Genomic DNA, 21,076 nt, shown 5'->3' with positions numbered 1-21,076 from the left:
AGTATGCAAACTGCTGTTAGGCCAGTGGTTCCACTCTCAAATCCAGTATTTCCAATAATCCAATATTTCCCTAAAACTCCACCCCAGGAATGCAATGTACTATTTCAGTTTTAATCACAAATACTCACCATGGAGGGTTTGTTACAGAATGTGCTAAAAATCAAACATACAGTGTTCGTTTACTCCAATGCCAAAGAAACTCTGGACTGCAGCGGTCTTAGACCATGGTTTCTGCTTCCGCCACACGGTCACACCTGTGGGACACATGCCGGTGCCTGGTGCTCTCCCAGCAGCACCTGCCACTCGCCTAGTTACAGCTAGCCAGCCTCTAGATGAGTGTTGGTTAGCTTTTTGGTTTGGTCTCAATGCTTGATTCCTCTCATCGTGGAGTCCTTGAGTTCTCCTGGGCACGACCAGAATGGGAATGACGATGAGGGGGACAAGGGACCTTCACAAAGTACAGTTGTGGTCACAGGGATCAAGAGAAGCAAATAAGAAGGAAATTTAAAAGGCAAAAAAGAGGTAAGAGTGAAATGGAGGAAAAGAAAAGTAGTGCTAACTGGAACCTGCTTTGGGAGTTTCCTTTAAAAGGGTTTCGTTATGCACCAAGACACTCTGATTTGCTGGACAAATACGGTGTCACTCACCCTGGACTCAGGTCCTTCTCGCACGTCTGCATCTACTCAGTTGGCACACACAGGCAGCTCTGACCACGAAGCAGCTCCAGAGTCATCCTGCATGGCTACCGACAGGTCCGTTACCACCACGTCTTGTCTCTTCATTGGGTCCCTGTGCTTCTGCCCTCATCCCCCACCTCCCAGGAAAGCGCCTGTGATTGTCTAAAATGTGCATCAGAGCACCAGTCCTCCAGCCCAAGATTTTCCACTTCACTCAGACTCCCAATCCTGAGCGCAGCATTTGCCCGGGACTTGCTTCCTCTTGTTCACTTGGCCAACGTCTACTCATCTTTCCATGTCTTTTTCCATGTCCCCCTCAGCAAGTTACTGTGTCTTGTGCTCAGGGTTCTCCGGCATGTTCTCACCCAACCCACCCATATCACTTGCTTACTGTCTACCGGCATTCTGCGCTCAGGGCACAGAGCATCCTGCTGCTTGGGGGAGGAGGCAGAGCACGTGCAGCGAGCCGGCAAGAAGGCAAGCCGTGGGGCGAATGGGCAGCCAAGCAAACGGACAAAGTGAGGGCAAACTCCAATTAGGGGGAGGAGGAACCAGACAGGTGCCCGAGGCCAGCAATCTGCGCTTGGGAGTCCAGGCTGGCAGCAGGCAGCCCTCGACGGTCCCACATTTTCATCCAGGGCCAATCCTGGTCTGTGATCAAATCAATATGCACGGCTGCCTGTGACTGATTTCTTTGCTTGTCAGATAGATGATAACTTGCTAGAACGCAAGGACACAGAAGGACTAAGGGACACCAACTAACGGATTCTTGCCATGGAAGGAAATACAATTGGAAGCCAGTGAAAGAACAGCTTCCCACTGTCTGCCCCTTCTGCCCTACTCCACAGAGAGGTTACAGACACATAAGATGACATTCTTGTCTCCAGCACGTTAATTTCAAGCAAGAGATTCTGCAGTTGGACGCAATGGGGATTCCTGAGGAGCCTGGGGAGAAGGTTAGAACAGCGAGAAGAACATTGCAGAGACACAGCCACACCCCTACCTTACCAGGTCCTGATTTGTGTAACATAATGTTTATGAATCCTGGCATTCACTTGTAAAGAATGGAAGTATCTCATGCTCCAAAAGACTGTCTAGGGGAGTAGAAAAGCTATGGTGTCTGATTTCAACTCTGTTATTATCAGCCTGGCCTGGGGCAGCATATTAGTGTTTCTAACCCTCAGTTTCTCCATCTGTAAAGTGGGCTAATGTTTTGGAAGGATCAGATGAGGCCAAGTCTGTGCAGTACGTAGGAGCCAGACCTATAGTTACCCACCATCTTTCCCCCCGGACACCTGCTCACTTCAGGCACAGATACCTGAAGCAAAGGACAGGTACCTTTTAACTTTCTATTTTAACAAAGAGAAAATAAAAACAAAGCACATGAAGATTCTAGTGTGGTGCACAGGAGGACTTATTATATTAGTTTTTGGAAAAGAGGAGCCTCTTTTCCTGGCTTCATTTTTCCATGAAACTCCCCAGCATTTCCTCTCCCCTTTCCACATGCTGTTTCCCGTGTATAAGTCTGCTCAGGCTGCTTGTTAACAAAGTACCACAAACTGAGTGGCTTGAGCAATAGAAATGTATTCTCTCATAGTTCAGAAGAAGCAAAAATCCAAGATCAAGGTGTCGGCAGGGTTGGTTTCTTCTGAGGCTATGAGAATCTGTTCCCCGCTCCCTTCAGTTTCTTGGGGTTTGCCAACCATCTTTGATGTTCTTCCACTTGGAGAAGCACTGCTCTCATCTCTGCCCTCACCTACACATGGCATCCTGCTGTGTGTGTCTCTGTGTCCAAATTTCCCCTTTCATTTTTTTTTTTTAAGATTTTTATTCATTTGACAGGGAGAGAGAGAGCACGAACAGGGAGGAGGAGAGGGAGAAGCAGGCTTCCCGCGGAGCAGGGAGCCTGATGCTGGACTCGATCCCAGGACCCTGGGACCATGACCCGAGCCAAAGGCAGATGTGTAACCGACTGAGCCACCCAAGTGCCCCTAAATTTCCCCTTTGAATAGGGACACCAGTCATCTTGGATGAGAGCCCACCCTAATGACCTCATCTAATGTCCATCTGATGAACAACGACCTATTTCCAAATAAGGTCACATGCTGAAGTACTGGGAGTTAGGACCTCGATATATGAATTTTGGGGGGGTTTACAAAATTGAACCCATAACAGCCCCCAGCAGAGAGAGTGAATTGTCTGACTGGCAGGTGACAAAGCTCTGCCATCCCTTGGTTGAGGTTTCTCACTTGGTGGAGTTAATCCACCAACAGACCACCCGGGGACTGGGAGGCAGTGATGTTGGCTGTGTTTGTCAGCTCTTCAGATCTCGACTTTTCCATGGGGTCAGTCCGCCGGTCTACACTGGCAATCTACACAGTGCCATCAGTAGATCCCTAGCCTGCCTCTCGGCTACAGATAAGAAGGTAGGATCTCCACTCAGCCTTCTCAGAGGTAAATAGCCTGTTTGGCTTCCATCCATCAGTTTTCTTTGAGATGTCCTTCTATCCTTTTAGGCTTAAGTATCATGTCTTATTCATGTTTGCTTCTCAGGTACCTAGCAGAGTCCTGGGCACATAACAGAAATTCACTGTATTTTTGTGTGGAATAAGAGACACCATCCATTTTACCAAGGTGTTGATTTAGCACTGGACCAAGGAGGAAATGATGCAATGGTTTCAGCTGTTCTCATTATTGACAACGGGGCAGACTGGCTGCAGCGTTTAGTGCTAACAGGCTGACTCCGAGGCACATGACGCCATCGGGCAGCATTCCATCTGGATTCTGAGAGCCCAGGCCTGCATCTGGGTTCACGACTTCCCACCATGGGCTTGGGGACAAATCGCTCAACCTCTCCCAGTTTCAGGTTCTTCTTACTTAAAATTTGGGGGAAAAATCCATAATAACCTCTCATTTATAAAGCTGCCATGAGAATCAAGTGCTGATTGGTGGTATTAAAGAGTTTTTGTCTACATTTATTATTTAACTGTGCTGATAAATCAAGAGTCCAACAGCTTCCTTCAAATGAGGTGGATGACGACTTCGGTATCATGAGAACCAAGGGCAATACAAGCAAAGTACAAGGGCAGAAACTTGTACAGGGGTCACTGACAACTGTCCCAGAAAAAAGAGATTCTGCTGTCGATGGTAACACACATGGGGGCGGTGGTTGAATTTAGCAGGAATATCACAAACACACGCACCAGAAAACAAGCAGGTATGGGGCTGTAACCAGGAGACTGGTCTCACGTGGACACTGGAGATCATGCGCAGTAACGTTATCTGCGCGACTGGGAAGATCTCATTCGTAACCGGGAGGATGAAAAGTGGAAATTAGCTTTGGTGGAAATTAGCACAGGACAGTTATGGGGCACTCGGAAGAGCACCCAGGGAAGGGCTGCTCCCTAATTCTCATTCACTCACTCATTCGAGAGCTAGTTCTCAGGGGGCCACCAGGTGCCAACTGTTGTTCTAGCACTGAGCAAGCCAAGCTGCTAAAAGAGCTAATCTCATGAGAATATAGCTCTCTGACCTTAAAGACCAAAGCACACAGGCAAGGACATCACTCCAGATTATCAGAAGATTGGATGAAAAGCTCAAAATGCATTGTAAAGGCATTGGGGAAGGCCTAATTTATATGGGAGGAGAGGGTGTTGCGGAAAGTCTCTCTGGATAGGACAGTTTTAAGCTGAGATCTAAAGGTAAAGGGGAGAGGACAGAGTCCTCCAGGTGCCAGAAGTCACATGTGAAGGTCCTGAGGTAGCAAAGATCCCACTGGATAGAGCAAGGGAAAGAAGGCCAGTATTGCAAACATGGTAAGGGCAGAGGGGCCCAACACAGGGCTGGAGACTCCGAGGATCTGGCCAACTTTGACCACAAGCTGCAATGAGTGGACATCAATCCTCAGAATTTTAAAGCAAAACCATAACATTCATGCAGTACCTTTATCTCAGGACTTATGCAGAGTGATATAAAGACAAATGGCCTTAATAAGCTAGCAGCTGAAGAAAAAACTTATTTCTGAAATAAAAAGACAAAAGAAAAGACAAATAATCTGGGAAAAAGAAAATAATCTAGGCCACGAGGGAAACAAAAGCAAAAATAAACTACTGGGTCCTTATCAAGATATAAAGCTTTTGCACAGCAAAAGAAACAATCTACAAAACTAAAAGACAGCCTATGAAATGGGAGAAGATATTTGCAAATGACATATCAGATAAAGGGTTAGTATCCAAAATCTATAAAGAACCCATCAAACCCAACACTGAAAAAAAAACAAATAATCCAGTTAAGAAATAGGCAGAAGATATGAATAGACACTTTTCCAAAGAAGACATCAGCTAACAGACACATGAAAAGATGCTCAACATGACTCATCATCAGGGAAAAACGAATCAAAATCACAATGAAATATCACCTCATACCTGTCAGAATGGCAAAAATTAACAAGACAGGAAACAACAAATGTTGGAGAGGATGCAAGAGAAAGGGGACCCCTCTTACACTGTTGGTGGGAATGCAAACTGGTGCAGCCCCTCTGGAAAACAGTATGGAGGTTCCTCAGAAAGTTAAAAATAGAACTGCCCTATGATCCAGCAATTGCACTACTAGGTATTTACCCAAAGGATAGTAAAATGTTGATTCAAAGGGGCACATGCACCCTGATGTTTATAGCAGAGTAATCTATGATAGCCAAATTATGGAAAGAGCCCAAATGTCCATCAGCTGATGAATGGATAAAGAAGATGTGGTGTGTGTGTGTGTGTGTGTGTGTGTGTGTGTATAATATAAAATGGAATATTAGTCATAAAAAAGAATGAAACCTTACCATTTGCAATGACATGGATGGATCTAGGGAATACTCTGCTACACGAAATAAGTCAAAGACAAATATCGTATGATTTCACTCATATGTGGAATAGTTTTTATAACTATATTTTGAAGATTTTATTTGTTTGAGAGAGAGAGAATCGAGGGGAGGGGCAGAGGGAGAGGCAGAGAATTTCAAGCAGATTCCATGCTGAGCATGGAGCCCGATGTGGGGCTCGATTTTATGACCCTGAGATCATGACCTGAGCTGAAACCAAGAGTTGGATGTTTTTTTAAAAAATTTAATTTAATACATTTATTTGAGAGAGAGCACGAGTGGGGGAAGGGGCATTGGGAGAGGGAGAAGCAGGCTCCCCGCTGAGCAGGGAGCTCCACGTGGGGCTTGATCCCAGGACCCTGGGATCATGGCCTGAGCCGAAGGCAGACGCCTAACCGACTGAGCCACCCGGGTGCCCCACTCATATGTGGAATGTAAGAAACAAAACAGATGAACATATGGCTAGGGAAGGAAAAATAAAATAAGATAAAAATAGAGAGGGAGACAAACCATAAGCGATCTTGAACTATAGAGAACGGACTGAGGGTTGCTGGGGGGAGGTGGGCAGGAGGATAGGGTAACTGGGCGATGGGCATTCAGGAGGGCCCCCGGTGTGATGAGCACTGGGTGTTGGATGGGGGTGACGAATCACTGGACTCTGCTCCTGAAACCAGTGCCACACTGTATGTTAACTAACCGGACTGAAATTCAGGGCCCGAAGGAGGGAGCACGGGGAGTCACTGCTTAAGAAATACAGAATTTCCTCTTGGGGAAATGAAAAAATTCTGGAACTAGATAGAAGTGGTGGCACTATGTCGTGAATGTACTAAACTCCACTGAATTGTTCGCTTTTAAAGGGTGGATTTTATGTTATGTGCATTGTGCCTGAAATTTTTTAAATGAAAGAAAAACAAAAGAATGGGGCGAAATGCTGGGGAGGTGGGGGCTCCCTTGAGCGTCAGACAGAAGGGGCTCCTTGGATAGAGGGACATGTCTCTGCTGTCAGGCAGAGTGACCCGTGGGTCAGGGTAATCGAATCTTCATGGTTCACTGTGCGTCTTGGCCTTTGGCTTCACTTGAATTAAAGCCTTCAGACAGCAAAGAGTTTCTAAAGAAAAGAGGAAGCTTATAGGCCCTGAGAGCTGAGAGGTAAGGGATTCCCTTTCTCCAACAGGGCTTTTGTCTTCACCTCAGACCCACAGCTTTGCCTTCTTGAGGTACTGTGTCCCGTCCCCCCGCCACCCACCTCTTCTGAAGGTGTTTGTCTCAGCCTGCAGGGATTCCTGGCTGGGTGCTTGAAAGGAAACAATAGGATAACTGTTTCAATTATCTCCCCTCAAATAAGAGCGAGCCCTGAAGAATGGTAATAAACCCCAGCACCAGCTCCTTTGTGAGCTATTACTGCCAGTCTGGGCTGAAGACATTCGGCTCCATCTGATTTGGGAGGCACTAGCCTCTTAATCCATTTGGGCCGCTTCAGAGTGACAGGGGTCAAGGACAAACGACATTTAATCATGTTTGCTACTCAGGATGACAGTGCTGCCTGCAGAGGAGAAAGAAGTAAGGTTCCTTTCTGCTCTAGGAAGAGACTTATTGGTGCTGCTTTCTTAGATGCTAAGAAGGACCCTTCAGGTCCCGTCAAGATTCTAAGCAAAGGACAAAACCAGTTTTCTCTAAAACATGTGAGCACTCATTCCCTGCAAGAGACCATCAACCATGCTTCCTGGCAGGCCTTAAAAGGTCATGATGGTTTTTTTCGTACTGGAAATAATCTTTTTTTTTTTTTTCTTTTGCAGTAAGCTCCATTGGCTCCAACCACTTGACCCAAACTTGTACCAAATAGAGAGCTCTTAGAGCAGTAAGTACCAATCACAACGACAACGCTTTCATTGAGCAGGACCCTCGTTTGTTTATATAAATTAGCCTGCAATTACCAATTACATTGTTGGCCCCAAATCAGGTCAGGGCAAATGTAACCCTGCGAAGAACAATGGTCTAGACGCAGAAGTCCAGACAGGACTATTATGGGGAACGATGGGGGGTGATTAATCAGCCGGCCTCTTCCTAAGGACTGCGTCTCACATCAAACCTTGGTGCTAACACAGCTACTTTCTGGTAATAAGTTACCTTAAGAGAAAGGTAATTAGTTGTTGGGAGCTGGGATTCATTAGCTCCAGTCAGTGCATTCTCGGCACAGCATCCTCCTTGCCGGTTGAGTGCTTGTTAATGGGGAACAATGATGTATTTGTATCTCCACGGGACGATGGTGAAGGACACAGGGTTAATCTGAAGTCTTGACATGTCTGTCCTTTTCCTTAGCAGACTGAAAAACTGAAAAAAGAATTTATGTATCCTAAAAAATCAAGTGTTGAAAGCTGTCAGTCCACTAGGGCATGGAGGCAGTTACTAACGACTGCTTCTCTTGCTTAAATCTTGCGGAGGCAAGAAAATGTAGACCAAGCAGGAAATCTAGGTAGGGCTGCCTTCCCTTTGGCTCTTCTCAGACTCAGGAAAACATGTGAGTTAGTACTTCCAGAATCTTCTGCCAGCTCAGAACAAGGCCTTTCCAATAAGAATGAAGAAATGATGGTTTTTATATTTAGTAGCTTCCCCACAGTTTCTCTCTTTCTAGAACAAGCAACTTGCTAGGAGATGGTGAAGATCCTGCCACAGAGGGGCAACCAAGAGCTCCACGATGTAGTGCAGGGGACCAAGGGCTGCTTCTATTCACCCCACCTGCACCTGTGCTTCCTGTAATCCCCCCACATTGCCACAGCTCTCTGAGTCAGAGACCCCGCTTGTCAGCCCTCCCTGTCATAGCTCCGAAGGGAAGGGCGATGGAGAGGAACCCAGGGAATGGGCCACCCTGCTCAGCCTTGACCCACAGCTGCCTGTCAAAGGTCCTGAGGCAAACGGTCACGGACCGCTCCAAATGCTGGCCCCGTGACAGGAGGAAGTCATTAACCCAGGAAAGGGGGCCAGGGAGAATAAGATGGTGATCAAACACTTCCTACTCTTTTCCTTTAGGGTCCCTTGGTCAACTAAAGGACACGTGAAACTTACTTCAAATATTCTTGGTCAATTAAGGATCACCTAGACTCAAGAAAAAGAGAATGAGGGGACCGAAAGCGTTTTGAAGTTGGCTGTGGAGAGCAGAGTTGTGCATCTGGAATTCCCAGGATGGGGGGTGGGAGGCCTGATCTCTGCACTGGTACCTTGGAGAACGCTATGCATGGCTCTCGCTGGTTATGTTTCTCTTTCCTCCAAGAGGAACTGGAACTGCAAGCAGGAGATCTTCATTACCGCCACTGGGTGTGGGCTAACCTCCATGCATGAGCTCTGCTTCTTCTCCTATGAGTTGTCCTCACCTCTCTCGGTATTTTGTCACAACTCTGGCAAACGCTGGCTTTATTTATTTTAAAATAAGTGCCACTTTGCAAAGGGAAAGGAGAAATGGTATGAAAATAGATGTGTTGAAATACTGGAGAGGATTAGTCTGTAAGTGAAACTGTTTGGTGAGCTCTTTCTTCTTCAATTTATGGATAATCGACTTGTGTCTTTGCTTCTCCTCCAGGGAAGCTACTTCTGATGCAATGTAATATAATTTGGGAGGGCAGCAGGAGGAAAAATTATATTTTTAATATCAGGAAGTTATGAAGGATTTGAAGAATGATCCAGCTCTTGCAATTTGCTTTTTATTTATCAGGGAGTTAACACCCTTCAACTCAATGTTTTATAGGGATAAATATTAAACACCATTGTCTACCGATTGGGGATTAACTAAGCTTTTTTATTTAATCTTTTTTTAAAGGAAGTAATTTGTTCATACTGATGGAAAGTGAATATTCATATTCTAATAGGAAGAATGACTACTCATACTGAAAAAGTAAAATTTAACATTTGCTTGTCCTTTTAAAAGAAGCCCACATTTGCAATCAAATTGTAGGATAAATAATTCAAAACAAGTTTTAGTTAGATCCTGCAAATTTTCGTAATTAAGTAGATCAAATTCTGCAGAAATAAGTTGTGGAAACTTTAGGAAGAAATAGCATGATAGGGTATCTTACATTAAAAATTTATATTTAAGGTGAAATCATTATAGTCTCACTTCTTCTGGCTTAGGGAAACAAAACAATGTTTGGGGAGAAATGATCCCTATTACTGTTTCATGGAACATAAAGGCCAGAAAGAACTTTGCAAAATTATAGTTAGTCTTCTGGCAGATAAATTTGTCTTCTGAAAGAATTAAAAAATGAAGTTTTTTCAGACTTTTCCTGATAGAAAAGAAACGAGAATGCAAAATCCTGAAGAGAGAGAAAGCTTTAAGACTACAAGATGTAACAGTAAATCAATTAACAGTCAACAGCTTTTTATATGTAAAGAAAGAATGTATTGGTAAGAGAGAGTTAGGTTAGCCATGCAAATACTGGAAAAAAAGAAAAAGAATATGGCCTTCTGTGGCATTATTTAGGAGAGACACACTCCAATCTTTCCAGTTCTGGGGCAGCCTAATTAGACTTAGATGCAATCAGGTTGTCTTAATGACATTATGCATTGCTTTCAACAGCAAACTCCACAGACTGTGTCTATCTGCTCTTCATTACAGCCCCCATGCCTACCATAGAGCCAAGCACATAGTAAGCACTCAGAAGAATAGATGTTGAGAGAATGAAACTTTCAGTCAATGTAACTAACTCCCCTTGTTTGGATTCTGTATCACCAAGCAGCTTTCTGATTGTACAGTGACTTCTTAGTGGCTAGCCTCTAGAGAAAGACCGCACTGGTAAAGGATTAGGCTTATGTAACGTCCATAAAAATGCACCCACTCAAATCTCTCACCGCAGGAGCATCACTGACTGATGATGGTCCAGCTTCCGTGCCCTAAGATTCATCACTGTGTTTGCCTTCATGCTCCAGCTTTACTCACCATGGTGCTCCCAGCCAGTGACCCAGCTCAGCGGCAGTACAGGGCAAGCCTGGTTCTGGGAGATGCAGGACTCCTTGGAAGAACGACTTGGGCTTAAGAACTCTCCAGTGGTCTTGTCAAACTCCCCGAGAGCCTAAGACAATTTCACCCAAACAACCAACATTCCTTCCTTCTTTTCTGCTCCCCTTCATTTGGGGGCAGACCTGCTGCATCATGGTTTGAAGGCTCTTCCAGGCTCTCTGGTTTACCTCCCATTGTCTTCTCCAGGGTTGCTCCTAATTAAATACCTTGCACGGACTGCTAATTCTGTCTTCGTGTCTGCTTCTCTTAGGATCTGGACTGAGCCAGCATCCTAGTCTCAGTGTAAAGAAACATAGGTGTTCTTGGGCTGTTCCCTTGTCTCTGCCGAATGGAACATGGTGAGGTGGGAGGAACCCAGCTGAGGCATCATATAACCCAGGACTTCTGTCTCCTTTCCTTTGCTTACTAGCTGTATGACTTGGGTCAAGCTACGCTTATCCTTATGAGCATGAGCTTCTTGATCTGTAAAACGGGATAGGGAATCCTACCTCACTAGATTATAGGGACAATTGTATCAAACAGCATGCATATTAAAGAGGCATAGCATTATAATGGGCTTTTCACAGATGCTAAACCAAAGCTAATTTCCTCCCGATGCTACTGCAGCTTTAAGGTCCAGTTTCTGACCAGGCAAGGCCAAAGGCCAGGCCCTAGAGCCTGTGGTATTCAAAGGCAGGGCCCCACTTGGGGGTGCCTCGTTTGGAGATCCCAACGTGGAGATTTATAAGAAGAGGAGATCAGAACACAGAGGCACAGAGGGAAGATCATGTGAGGACATGGCGAGAAGGTGACCATCTGCAAACCGAGAGAGGCCTCTGAGAACTAGTCCTGCTGACACCTTTATCTTAGACTTCTAACTTCCGGAATTGTGAGGAGATACATTTCTGCTGTTTAAGCTACCCAGTCTGAGGTACTTTGTTAATGACAGCCCTAGCAAACTAATACAGAATAAAGTTCTTGTAATCTATTAATAGAAAGTAGACCTATTATTATAAACTACTGGAGTATAAACCACGCTGACTGGGTGGCACGGAGTGAGCTAGAAGCTTGGGGTGGTCCATGGGGGACTGAAGTCCTTGTTACCTAGGGAGGTGCTGAGATGGGCAGACCAACTGTCCCCTCTGATGGGGTCCCAAGCAGAAACCACTAGCCCATAAATACAGAGAACAAACTGATGGTTGCTAGAGGGCAGGGTGTGGGGGATGGGCGAGTTGGGTGAAGGAGAGTGGGGAGGTAGAGGCTTTCAGTTATGGAATAAGTTTCACAGCAGCAAAACAGATTATTTTAATGGTCGGATAATATCGGCAACCAACTGAACTTAACATAAAAGTGATAATAAGTCCTCCTCTCACCTGTGGCTAATGCAAGAGGTAAACCAGATAAAATAAATGTCCTTGGAGCTTTCCAGCCGGAGTGTGATTATCACTAGTATTACTTTGTGAACGGGTTTTCTCAAGGTCACTCCAGAATTAGTGGCTCTCCACGGGACCAAGTGCTCATCCATTATATGGGTTAAAATGACTAATTGAGGGTCTGAGTTTAATTATACTCATAAGCAAAGGCGCAGTGCAGCTCCTTTGATGGGCTTAATAACATTCTCGTGTACACAAGATAGATGGAAAAATTAGGGTTGTATATTGTTGTCCTTCAGGACAAGATGTTGAAGTGGGAATAGAATAATAAAAATAAATAAATGACTCAGCGGCTCTAGGAAATGAGCTGTGGAAGTTAGCAAAGCCAGCCTTATGCAAATAACTTTGGCTGGAGATAGAGTCCTAAGCATGCATGACTAAATGGAACTCAGCCATACAGTAATAGATTGGAGTTGTCTTACTGAGCTGGCCGATTCAATGGCAAAAAAAGGATACTCAGCAAGGCTTCGCCTATAGTTCAGTCTGCAATTATGACAATGGCCATGATAGGGATCTTTAGGATATTGATTTGTGATATTTTAAATGGGAAACACAGTCATGTTTCATGCGAAATCCAGAAAGCATTCATTCTGCACACAGCTGCAGGAGCCGACTTCCTTAGATGATCCTCCTTTCATGTCATGTGCCCTGCTTGAGAACCCAGAATGACTTCTGGCTGTTTAGAGCATCAAACAGATCCACGGAACTTTCAGAAGATAGTTTAAAGACTGGAGGAAATGGGAGGTGGGTTCATAAATAGAAGCAGAAAACACAGAAACCAGAGCGACGTATGGGGAGATGCTTATTTACGACTATGCAGTCGAGAGGCTTCAGGTGAACCTCCTTTGGCTGAGGCAGCCACACCTGGGTTTGTAGAACCCAATCCCGTGCAAGGGATGTTTGGCCTTGCACCTGAGGGAATGATGGCCTAGAGAAAAAACAACAGCTCCCTGTCTGGGTGGTTTGTTCCCGTGCGTGAACACTGTTTGGGATGGGCAGCTTCTCTGAGTTATTTTAAGCTTTGGAGGCCCCCCCCTGGACTATTTCCTAGGGTGACTGTAGGAGGTTCCCAGGGCTGCCGGAATAAGGTACTACAAACGGGGGGCTTAAAGCAACAGAAACTTATTCTCTGACAGTTTGAGAGATTAGAAGTGCAAAATCAAGGTGTCAGCAGGGCCATGCCCCCTCTGAAGGCTCTGGAGAAGAATTCTCCTTCAAGTTTTCCTCACTTCTAGTGGCTTTTCGAAATGCCCGCACGTTCCTTGGCTTATCCCTGCCCCACTCCAATCTCTGCTTCTGTCTTCACATGGCCTTCTTCTGAGCGTGTATGTTTTCTTCTTATAAGGACACCCTCCATTGTATTTGAGCCCACCCTAATTCAGTATGACCTCATCTTAAAAATTTTAAATAATTTTATCTGTGAAGACCCTATTTCTAACTAGGTCACAGTCTGAGATTCCTGGTGGACGTAAATTTTTTTGGTGGGGAGGGCACTTATTTAACCCACTACAGTGATCTCAGCCCAAATGAGCGCGTCCACAGACTGAGCCAGTCTGACCTTCACTGTTCAGCAATCAGGCTGTGATTGGTCAATACGCGTTTCGGTTGAAGGTGATTATTTCCACCGGAAGTTAGGGAAAGTATTTGATCATACACTGTACAGTGAAACAATGGTGAGTACAGAACTGAATCTCTTTCAAGGTCTGACTTGCCTGATTTAGGCCAAAGGAGAGTGGTTTCCTGGAGGACTCCTTAATCATAAGGCGAAAGAAAAGGAACTAACCCAGCAACTTCATGCATCCTTACGGCCTAAGCCTTATCTGACATTTTATCACATTTATTTTAGGCCACATTTCAAAATGGCTTTTATTTAAAATTAAAGCTTAAATTGTGCAGCATCGGAGCAAAAGACAAACATCACCAAAGAGGAAGGGATGAGGAAGAAGGGGAGGGTAAGTGTGTGTCCAGGGTGGACACCGGCGGGAGGAAGCTTTCGGAGACGGAGCCTGCCCCGGGCTAATCACCAGCAGCCGTCCTGTCCACCGACCGCCCCGCCTCTGCCCCCTGGAGCTCCACCATCCAGCCACCACCACTCTCATCAACTCGCTCCTTCAACAAAATTTAAGAGATTTTTTTTTTTTTCCCATTTCTATCGTCTTTCCTCAGGGATAGATACTTCAGGAACAAATAGAGATTCGCTTTTGAAAAATTCCATTTCCTACCCCAAAATGAATTTTAAATGGAAAAGGACTAAGGGCATCAACTTTTCATTTTATATTTCATATGTGCTTAAATTTTTGCTATGTCAACATGATATGACATCTTTCCATGAAGATTTACCGTGCTTTTTTATTTTTTTTATTTTATTTTTTTTTTTTTTAAAGATTTTATTTATTTATTTGACAGAGAGATAGAGAGCACAAGTAGGCAGAGTGGCAGGCAGAGGGAGAGGGAGAAGCAGGCTCTCTGCTGAGCAGGGAGCCGGACATGGGGCTCGATCCCAGGACCCTGGGATCATGACCTGAGCCGAAGGCAGCCGCTTAACCGACTGAGCCACCCAGGCGCCCCACCGTGCTTTTTTAGAGAAGGCCAAGGCAAGAAGTCTCTTCTCTTTGGAACACTCCCCGTGAGTGTGTCCCGTGACTGAAGCTGGCGGGGTGGGGTTGGTACCACCATCGATACTGGTACAACATTACTGTCAAAGAGAAGGTTTGAGAAACTGGACAGAGTTTATTTAAGACTGTACGGAATTATCTAAAGGTTGGACAGCGTTAGCGTTCCAGATTTTAGCTTAGGAAGGCTGAGGCTCTTTTTCTAACTTAAATTTCCCTCTGATAAGCTTTTGAACATTTACGAGTGGTACAATTTGCATTTATAATACCTTTTTTTCTTTCTGAAAGATGAAAAGGTGATCTCTTTTAGAATAGTAATTGCTGAAATTCCTAACCTTGGCCCCCCACCCTGAAATGACACAAACAAGTTTGAATCCTGCTAGGAACAAAAATTTAGAATAATGCTCTCCATTAGTGATCAGAGAAATTTACTTTCATCTACCAGAAGCTCCTACTGGAGCTGCAAGCCACCTGGGGCAGGAAATACTACTGGGGGAAAGGAGTGGAGCCATCAGTCAAAGAGAATTAAGTGATCAGCAAGAGAATGGGGGAGTCTGAGTACTGGAAAAATAACATCAACTTTATTATCTAGGGTATGTCTTAAAACATAGTCTTACCTTAAAGAAAAAAAGGCATCCATTGCTCTGACTAATTGCCTAAATTAAGATTTAAGATGGAGGTGGAGAGAAGGGGCTGACGTGGGGCTCCATGACTAACTTTCCAGGTGCCTCCCACTCCATACTTGAGGCCTTAGGAGAAAAGAATGGGAAGAAAGGAGGAGGAGGAGGAAGACAGTTGGCAACTGTAGGCAAAACGGATGGATGTTGGCAGAGAGGATGCCGCTCAGGAGCTGTCGAGAAGCAAAACAAAGGAGCCAACACGAAGGGGAGTAGGTCCATCGCCAGTTGGGTGCTCAGCTGGTTGTGTCGCTCTGAGCACAGATCTGTTCCTGTCATCTCCCAGGGCACTGTATTTCCTCTCCGTGTGGAAACAGTGGTCTGGGCCAGGAGTCAGGATGTGAGTTCAAGTGTTGGCCTTCCCAACCTACTAACCACGAGCTATTGAACATACAATAAATACAAGACCAAGCGATGTATTTGGAGCAGAAATTTCTGGTCCTTGGAAGACAGGGATTTTGCACATCGAAATACTCATTTAATTTTATATGAAAATCTTGTCTCTATTGACAGTGCATAAAATTAGTTAATAAATATCATGTTGCCGGGTCAAACCGTGGAATGAACGAACACACACATGCGTGCACGCGCGCACGTATACACATTCACACAGCTCGACTCCTCGATTTCCCTAGAATTCATGAGAAAGGAGAGTTTCCATTCAAACTCCGTATTAGAGAAAATATCACCCGAGGACAGCAAACTGAATCAAATTTAACTGACATCTCACCTATCAAAAATGTTTAAATAGTGACTCATGTACGTTGCTACTTGTAATTTTTTAAATTCCAAGTGTTATTTGATAATGAATGGTAATGAGAAAATCACACTCTCAAAATAAATTCATAAAATGTATAATTATGACAAGGATTGGATTATATGTAACTCCGGATCCTTAAAGGCTATGGAGGATTCCTAGAAGTTGAAATACATAAAAGTAAATACTTGAAAAGAATTTTAATACAACCGGGTGGGCCTCAACAATAATGCCTTAGTTTTAAAAATGCTTCTTTAATGAGATCTAAAGAAGGAAGAGAGTAAGAAATATTGTGTGCATATCTTATGTTATTTTTTGAAGGTTACTAATTTTCTTTCCCTTCACAGTGAAATATCCAGAAATCACATGAAATGAACTGAACTGTTTGCCTGCTGTGACACTTAAGGTGGTTTATACCAACTCAGTCACCATTCTCTCCAGAGTTGTCTGTTGAATTCCTTACACACCTGTGAGCCGGCAGATGCGTTTTGTAGGCCAAATGCAGCTGGTTCTCGGTTACCAGCTAAACAAGGTCCTGAATCCTATACTTAACGTTCTAGCCAGATTTCATGGGATATGATAGTTGTGGTCATGACGCATTGGAAAAGAATTATAACATGCAAATTTAGCATTTTATACAATTTAGGCAACTTTCAAAATCAAAGCTGTAAATTAATAGGCCAGATCAAAGTATGCAAACGTTATACAAGCTTACTATATCCTTTTGGGTAGGAATTCACTGTATCACTTTATATACAATATATATTTAGTACATGAAAAAGACAAGGACAATTGCTGTGATTTTTTTTTTTTCTTTAAGAAGCACCAAAGCACCAAATTCTTTCTAAATATTTTGATAGAAGAAAATGTTCCTTGCAAAGGTACAAGCCCAGATCTGGTTTATAAGCTGAGACAATCTGGTTGTTAATTTACATTTTAAGGAGTATATTCAAATCATTTCTGCAGTTCTGGGAGGACTTTTGCTGGGCCTTGTTTATTTCCACCTCCCAGGTCCCTCCCGAGCACACGGCAGACTCTCAGCAAATGCTCATGGCTAACATTGTTGAAAGGCAGGAACAGCACAAGAAATAATGTCTTTAACGTAAATAAAAAGCTAGGCTTTCTCAGAAAAATCAAGAACGTATATAACCTCAAAAATTAAAATCTAGAATCTTCCATCATGATAAAAACATTTGTGACTGTTCTGGTGTGTTGCCAACACTGGCTGTAAGTTAAGTGCCAAGTATTGGTAGAAATTTCTGGAAACTTTGTATCCACTGAGTAGTCAATAAATGCATTTTAGCCCCTCCCCAAGGCTATTTTCTTCCTCTCTTAGTTCAAACTGCTCATCCCTGTGGAATGATTCACGAACACATTCAAATAAGGGGAGAGATTATTATTTCTTTCTGTAGAAGGGCAGAGTGTCAATGAATTAAGGGGGGAAGTTAAGTATTCACTATATATTGACGGGTTTTGCTTTGCCAATCACGAGGTAACTCAGAACTAAGAGATAAACCCCTAAACCTGGTTGCATCTTAACTAAGGAAACCCAATTTGGCTACGTGAAACTCTTTCTAAATGAGTTTTTTGCTTCGTATGCTGTGGTGGCTCCTTGCCACATTCAGCAGCTGAAGCCAAGCCTGTGCGTGTGTGTGAACAAGTCTACCTTCGTTCTAGGTCACGGCCCAGAAGCTAAACTCAGCCTGATGACCTACTGGGGGGATTCACGGACCTACGCAGTCTAGCTTCTCCATCTGACTTTTCATCAAATGGTGCTGAATGTACGCTCTTAATGGCAGTGGCCTACCTCCATTAATCAAACATCGTGAATGTGTAATTATGTTACTGTATCAAAGAGAATTTTAACTGACAGAGTTATCCAGGTCTTTACTGACCATAGTACAATTGAATCTGAGGCCCTTTTCCCATGATCAGGAACGACACACCGTTTCCTTTCCTTTCCTTCTTTCCTCCCTCTTTCCCTCCCTCCCTTTTTCTTTCTTTCTTTCTCTTTTTTTCCTACTTTCTCTTCCTTCCTTCCTTTCTTTTCTTTCTTTCTTTCCTCCCTCCCTCCCTCCCTCCCTTCCTTCCTTTCTTTCAACTCTTTATAAGTCAAAGATGCTCAGGAGGGAAAAAAAAAAAACTACCTATAATAGTTGCAAATAACTGAACTAAGAAAATCAGGTATAAAAAGTGAGAAGTGCCTACAGTTTTAGCCTTTGGAAGGAGTTATATTTCTTCTGGTAGGGCAGGAGGTTTCTGAAGGATAACAGAATGTAAGAGGTTATAAAATAAATGTCTCAACAGGGAGTTTTGGAGAACTGTAAATTTGGCTTATGGTAAAGCTTTGCCAGAGAAATCATGTCCAAAGGTCATTATTTCATGACCTTGAGGAAGAGCAGAATCATTAGAGGATTTCCTATTCCTGTCTGGGAATACATGTTGATATTTATGGAAGCAGACTCACTTTATCTCCCTCTATGCACACACATTTACCCAAACACGCCACTCTTCTCAAGACTAGAAGTTGGGAGCATTGTTATAAATATTCATGAGATAATTATTATTAATGTCACCAAGGTGATTTTGTTCCTCCTCAAGAGAGACTGGTTTTTGCACCTAGAAACCAATCAACTGTAGGAGAAATGACAGCTTTGAGGCAGCCCAGCTAAAACAATTCTGTACATTTTATGTTTGAAATATAGATTATTTGACTGGGTGTTCTTCTGAGTCACCCTTTTGCCCTCATCTCATCATTAAGTTTATCCAGCAGAGATTTCCAACTTTGGTACAAAATACAGCATCTTTGGGAGCCCAGTTTCCAGAGATGGGAAAAACTGTATCTTGATTATTACACTCTTTTCTAAGAACAAAAATTAAACAAAAGTAAAGATGATTCTAAGGCTTCTCAAGAGGTTTCTGGGGGATGATTTTTGCAAAAATGCATTGAGAGAGAATTAGAATGTACTTGCTACTTTTATTATTTAAAAAAACATTTCATACAACAGGCTTTATTAAAAAGTTATCTCTAAGCAATTATAGGTTCTGGCAATGACACAGGAAATTTTTTAAAATTAAAAAATGAAACTAACTAGCAAGGACAGTTAACTAGATCCCTATGTGTATGCCACAGGCCCTCCCCCACCAATTGGCCTGCCTGGTTGTTCTATATGCATAATATATGATAACATGGGAAATTACTGCGAACTATTGTCTTTTAAAAAACTAATTATTTTTGGTGGGAATGAAAATGTTTATTTTTTTGCCCAAGGCCCAAGAAAACATGTTAAGTAAGTAAAAAACTAATAGTGGAAGACGCCTGCCCCTCCTTAGTACCTCATTAGAAATGGTTTTTGCTAGCTTCTTACCCTCCTTTACCATCTCGCTGGGACACTCTGATCCTCAGTGAAATGGCGGCTGAAGTTAGAGAAACAGGAAGCGTATGACAGCAAGAGGAGGCCACCAGGATGGGACTCACCTTAGGCATCCAGTTGCATTTCGCAGCACCTGTGAGGAATGCAGCTGTATTTTCCGATCATCCTGAAGAGGTGAATTTTCCCAGCCGGAATGGGGGATAATCACGGCATTGGTCAACACTGCAAGAGTGTCCTGGATGATTGGCATTTTGAGTGCGTCGCAAGATGAGAGGTTCCAAAGGACTCCTGCAAGACACACATACACAGAGCTTTGGGATGGCCACTCTTTTTTTCTCCTGTCTAAAGCGTTTTCCCTCATCAAGTTAGCAGCATGGCAGGTCGGACGAAGAGAGGATGAGAGCATATGTCCTAGAGCATATCTTTAATTCCTTAACACCCGTGAGAACCCACTGAAGGGGTGCTGTGAAAATCTGACAAGTGGGCAGAGGACTTGTGTTATGATTGTCTTTGTGCCATCATGATGAGTAACAAGGTGGAGATCTGACCTGAATGGAGGATACCAACCAGACTTCCGTTTACTATTAATGCAATGGGACCAAGTACCCAAAATCTAACCAAGATGGAAGAGCTGTGAAAGTTATCTGAGCTACGAACCAGTAGGACATCTTGGTTTTATCCTAGACCTCAGTATGCACATATGGACTGTCGGATTGACTTAGCCTCCATTTAGAACCAGCCACCATTACGCGGGACCTTATGAAAGTCCAGAACCAGGTCTGATGACAACGGGATCAACAAGGAATTTAAATTTACTGTCACTTGTGACAGCTTTGTCAGTTTTTCTCAGAAAGCAATGCTCGTGGAGGACCCAGAGATTGGTCTTCCTTATGTACCTAGGACAGAGAGCAGCAGAAAGTGGAGAGCATGTCTGCAGTGGACAGACTATAACCATCATTAATGTAGGCAGAGCAAAAGCAAAGGTTTTAGGTCAGGTGGAATTTTTTAGGCTTTTAAATATTTTTAAACAAAACCTTAAAATGGGATTAAGTTTAGAAAAAGTCATTGCATAGAAGTTAAAATATTTGAAAATGCTTTTGTTTTTTTTCTTAAAAAAATTTTTCTTTATTAACATAGAATGTATTATTTGTTTCAGGGGTACAGGTCTGTGATTCATCAGTCTTACACAATTCACGGCGCTCACCATAGCACATAGCCTCCCCCTTTTAAAGTATTTTTTGTTATTGTTCAAAACAGAACACATAAAGGTAAAAGAAACAATTATATTCTACTTTTTTATGAAAGAAAAATTGTATTTTCTCTCAAGACTAATCTAAATAGACATTATCACTGCGGATACTGGGAATAAAATACCATGGTTATCTTTAGAAACACAACTTCCATCTTGTTTAATAAGCTTTCAATAAATTTTATGACGAGATTGTGTTTCATCTATTGTGTTATGAATAGAACAAATGGAACACAGGTATTCCTGAAATTTATTATTATCTTCATGGTATATGTTGAACTTATCAAGGGCATGAATAATATTAATCTGAAAGTTGATAATGTTGGATTGTTCACAACTGTAGGGACAGTTTTATATTGGTTCTATAAAAACGTGACTGTAGAGACAAACTTTTTCTTTTTTTTTTTTTTTTGAAGATTTATTTGTCAGAGAGAGAGAGCAGG

General features: G+C 43.2%; 1 protein-coding gene across 4 annotated transcripts in view; it reads right to left on the bottom strand.

The window, feature by feature from the left end:
- CTNND2 (catenin delta 2) overlaps positions 1–21,076 on the bottom strand; it is a 904,171-nt gene that overhangs the window by 148,391 nt on the left and 734,704 nt on the right. For all 4 annotated transcript variants that reach the window (XM_027605522.1, XM_027605518.2, XM_027605519.2 and 1 more), the window contains one exon: positions 19,489–19,672. In XM_027605522.1, the coding sequence (XP_027461323.1) occupies positions 19,489–19,672 (184 nt within the window). The remainder of the gene's footprint in view (positions 1–19,488; positions 19,673–21,076) is intronic.

Source organism: Zalophus californianus, chromosome 5, assembly GCF_009762305.2.
Source record: "Zalophus californianus isolate mZalCal1 chromosome 5, mZalCal1.pri.v2, whole genome shotgun sequence".
Lineage (NCBI taxonomy): Eukaryota > Metazoa > Chordata > Mammalia > Carnivora > Otariidae > Zalophus > Zalophus californianus.
The sequence above is the reverse complement of the archived record's forward strand: the minus strand, read 5'-3'. Positions and strand labels throughout refer to the sequence as shown.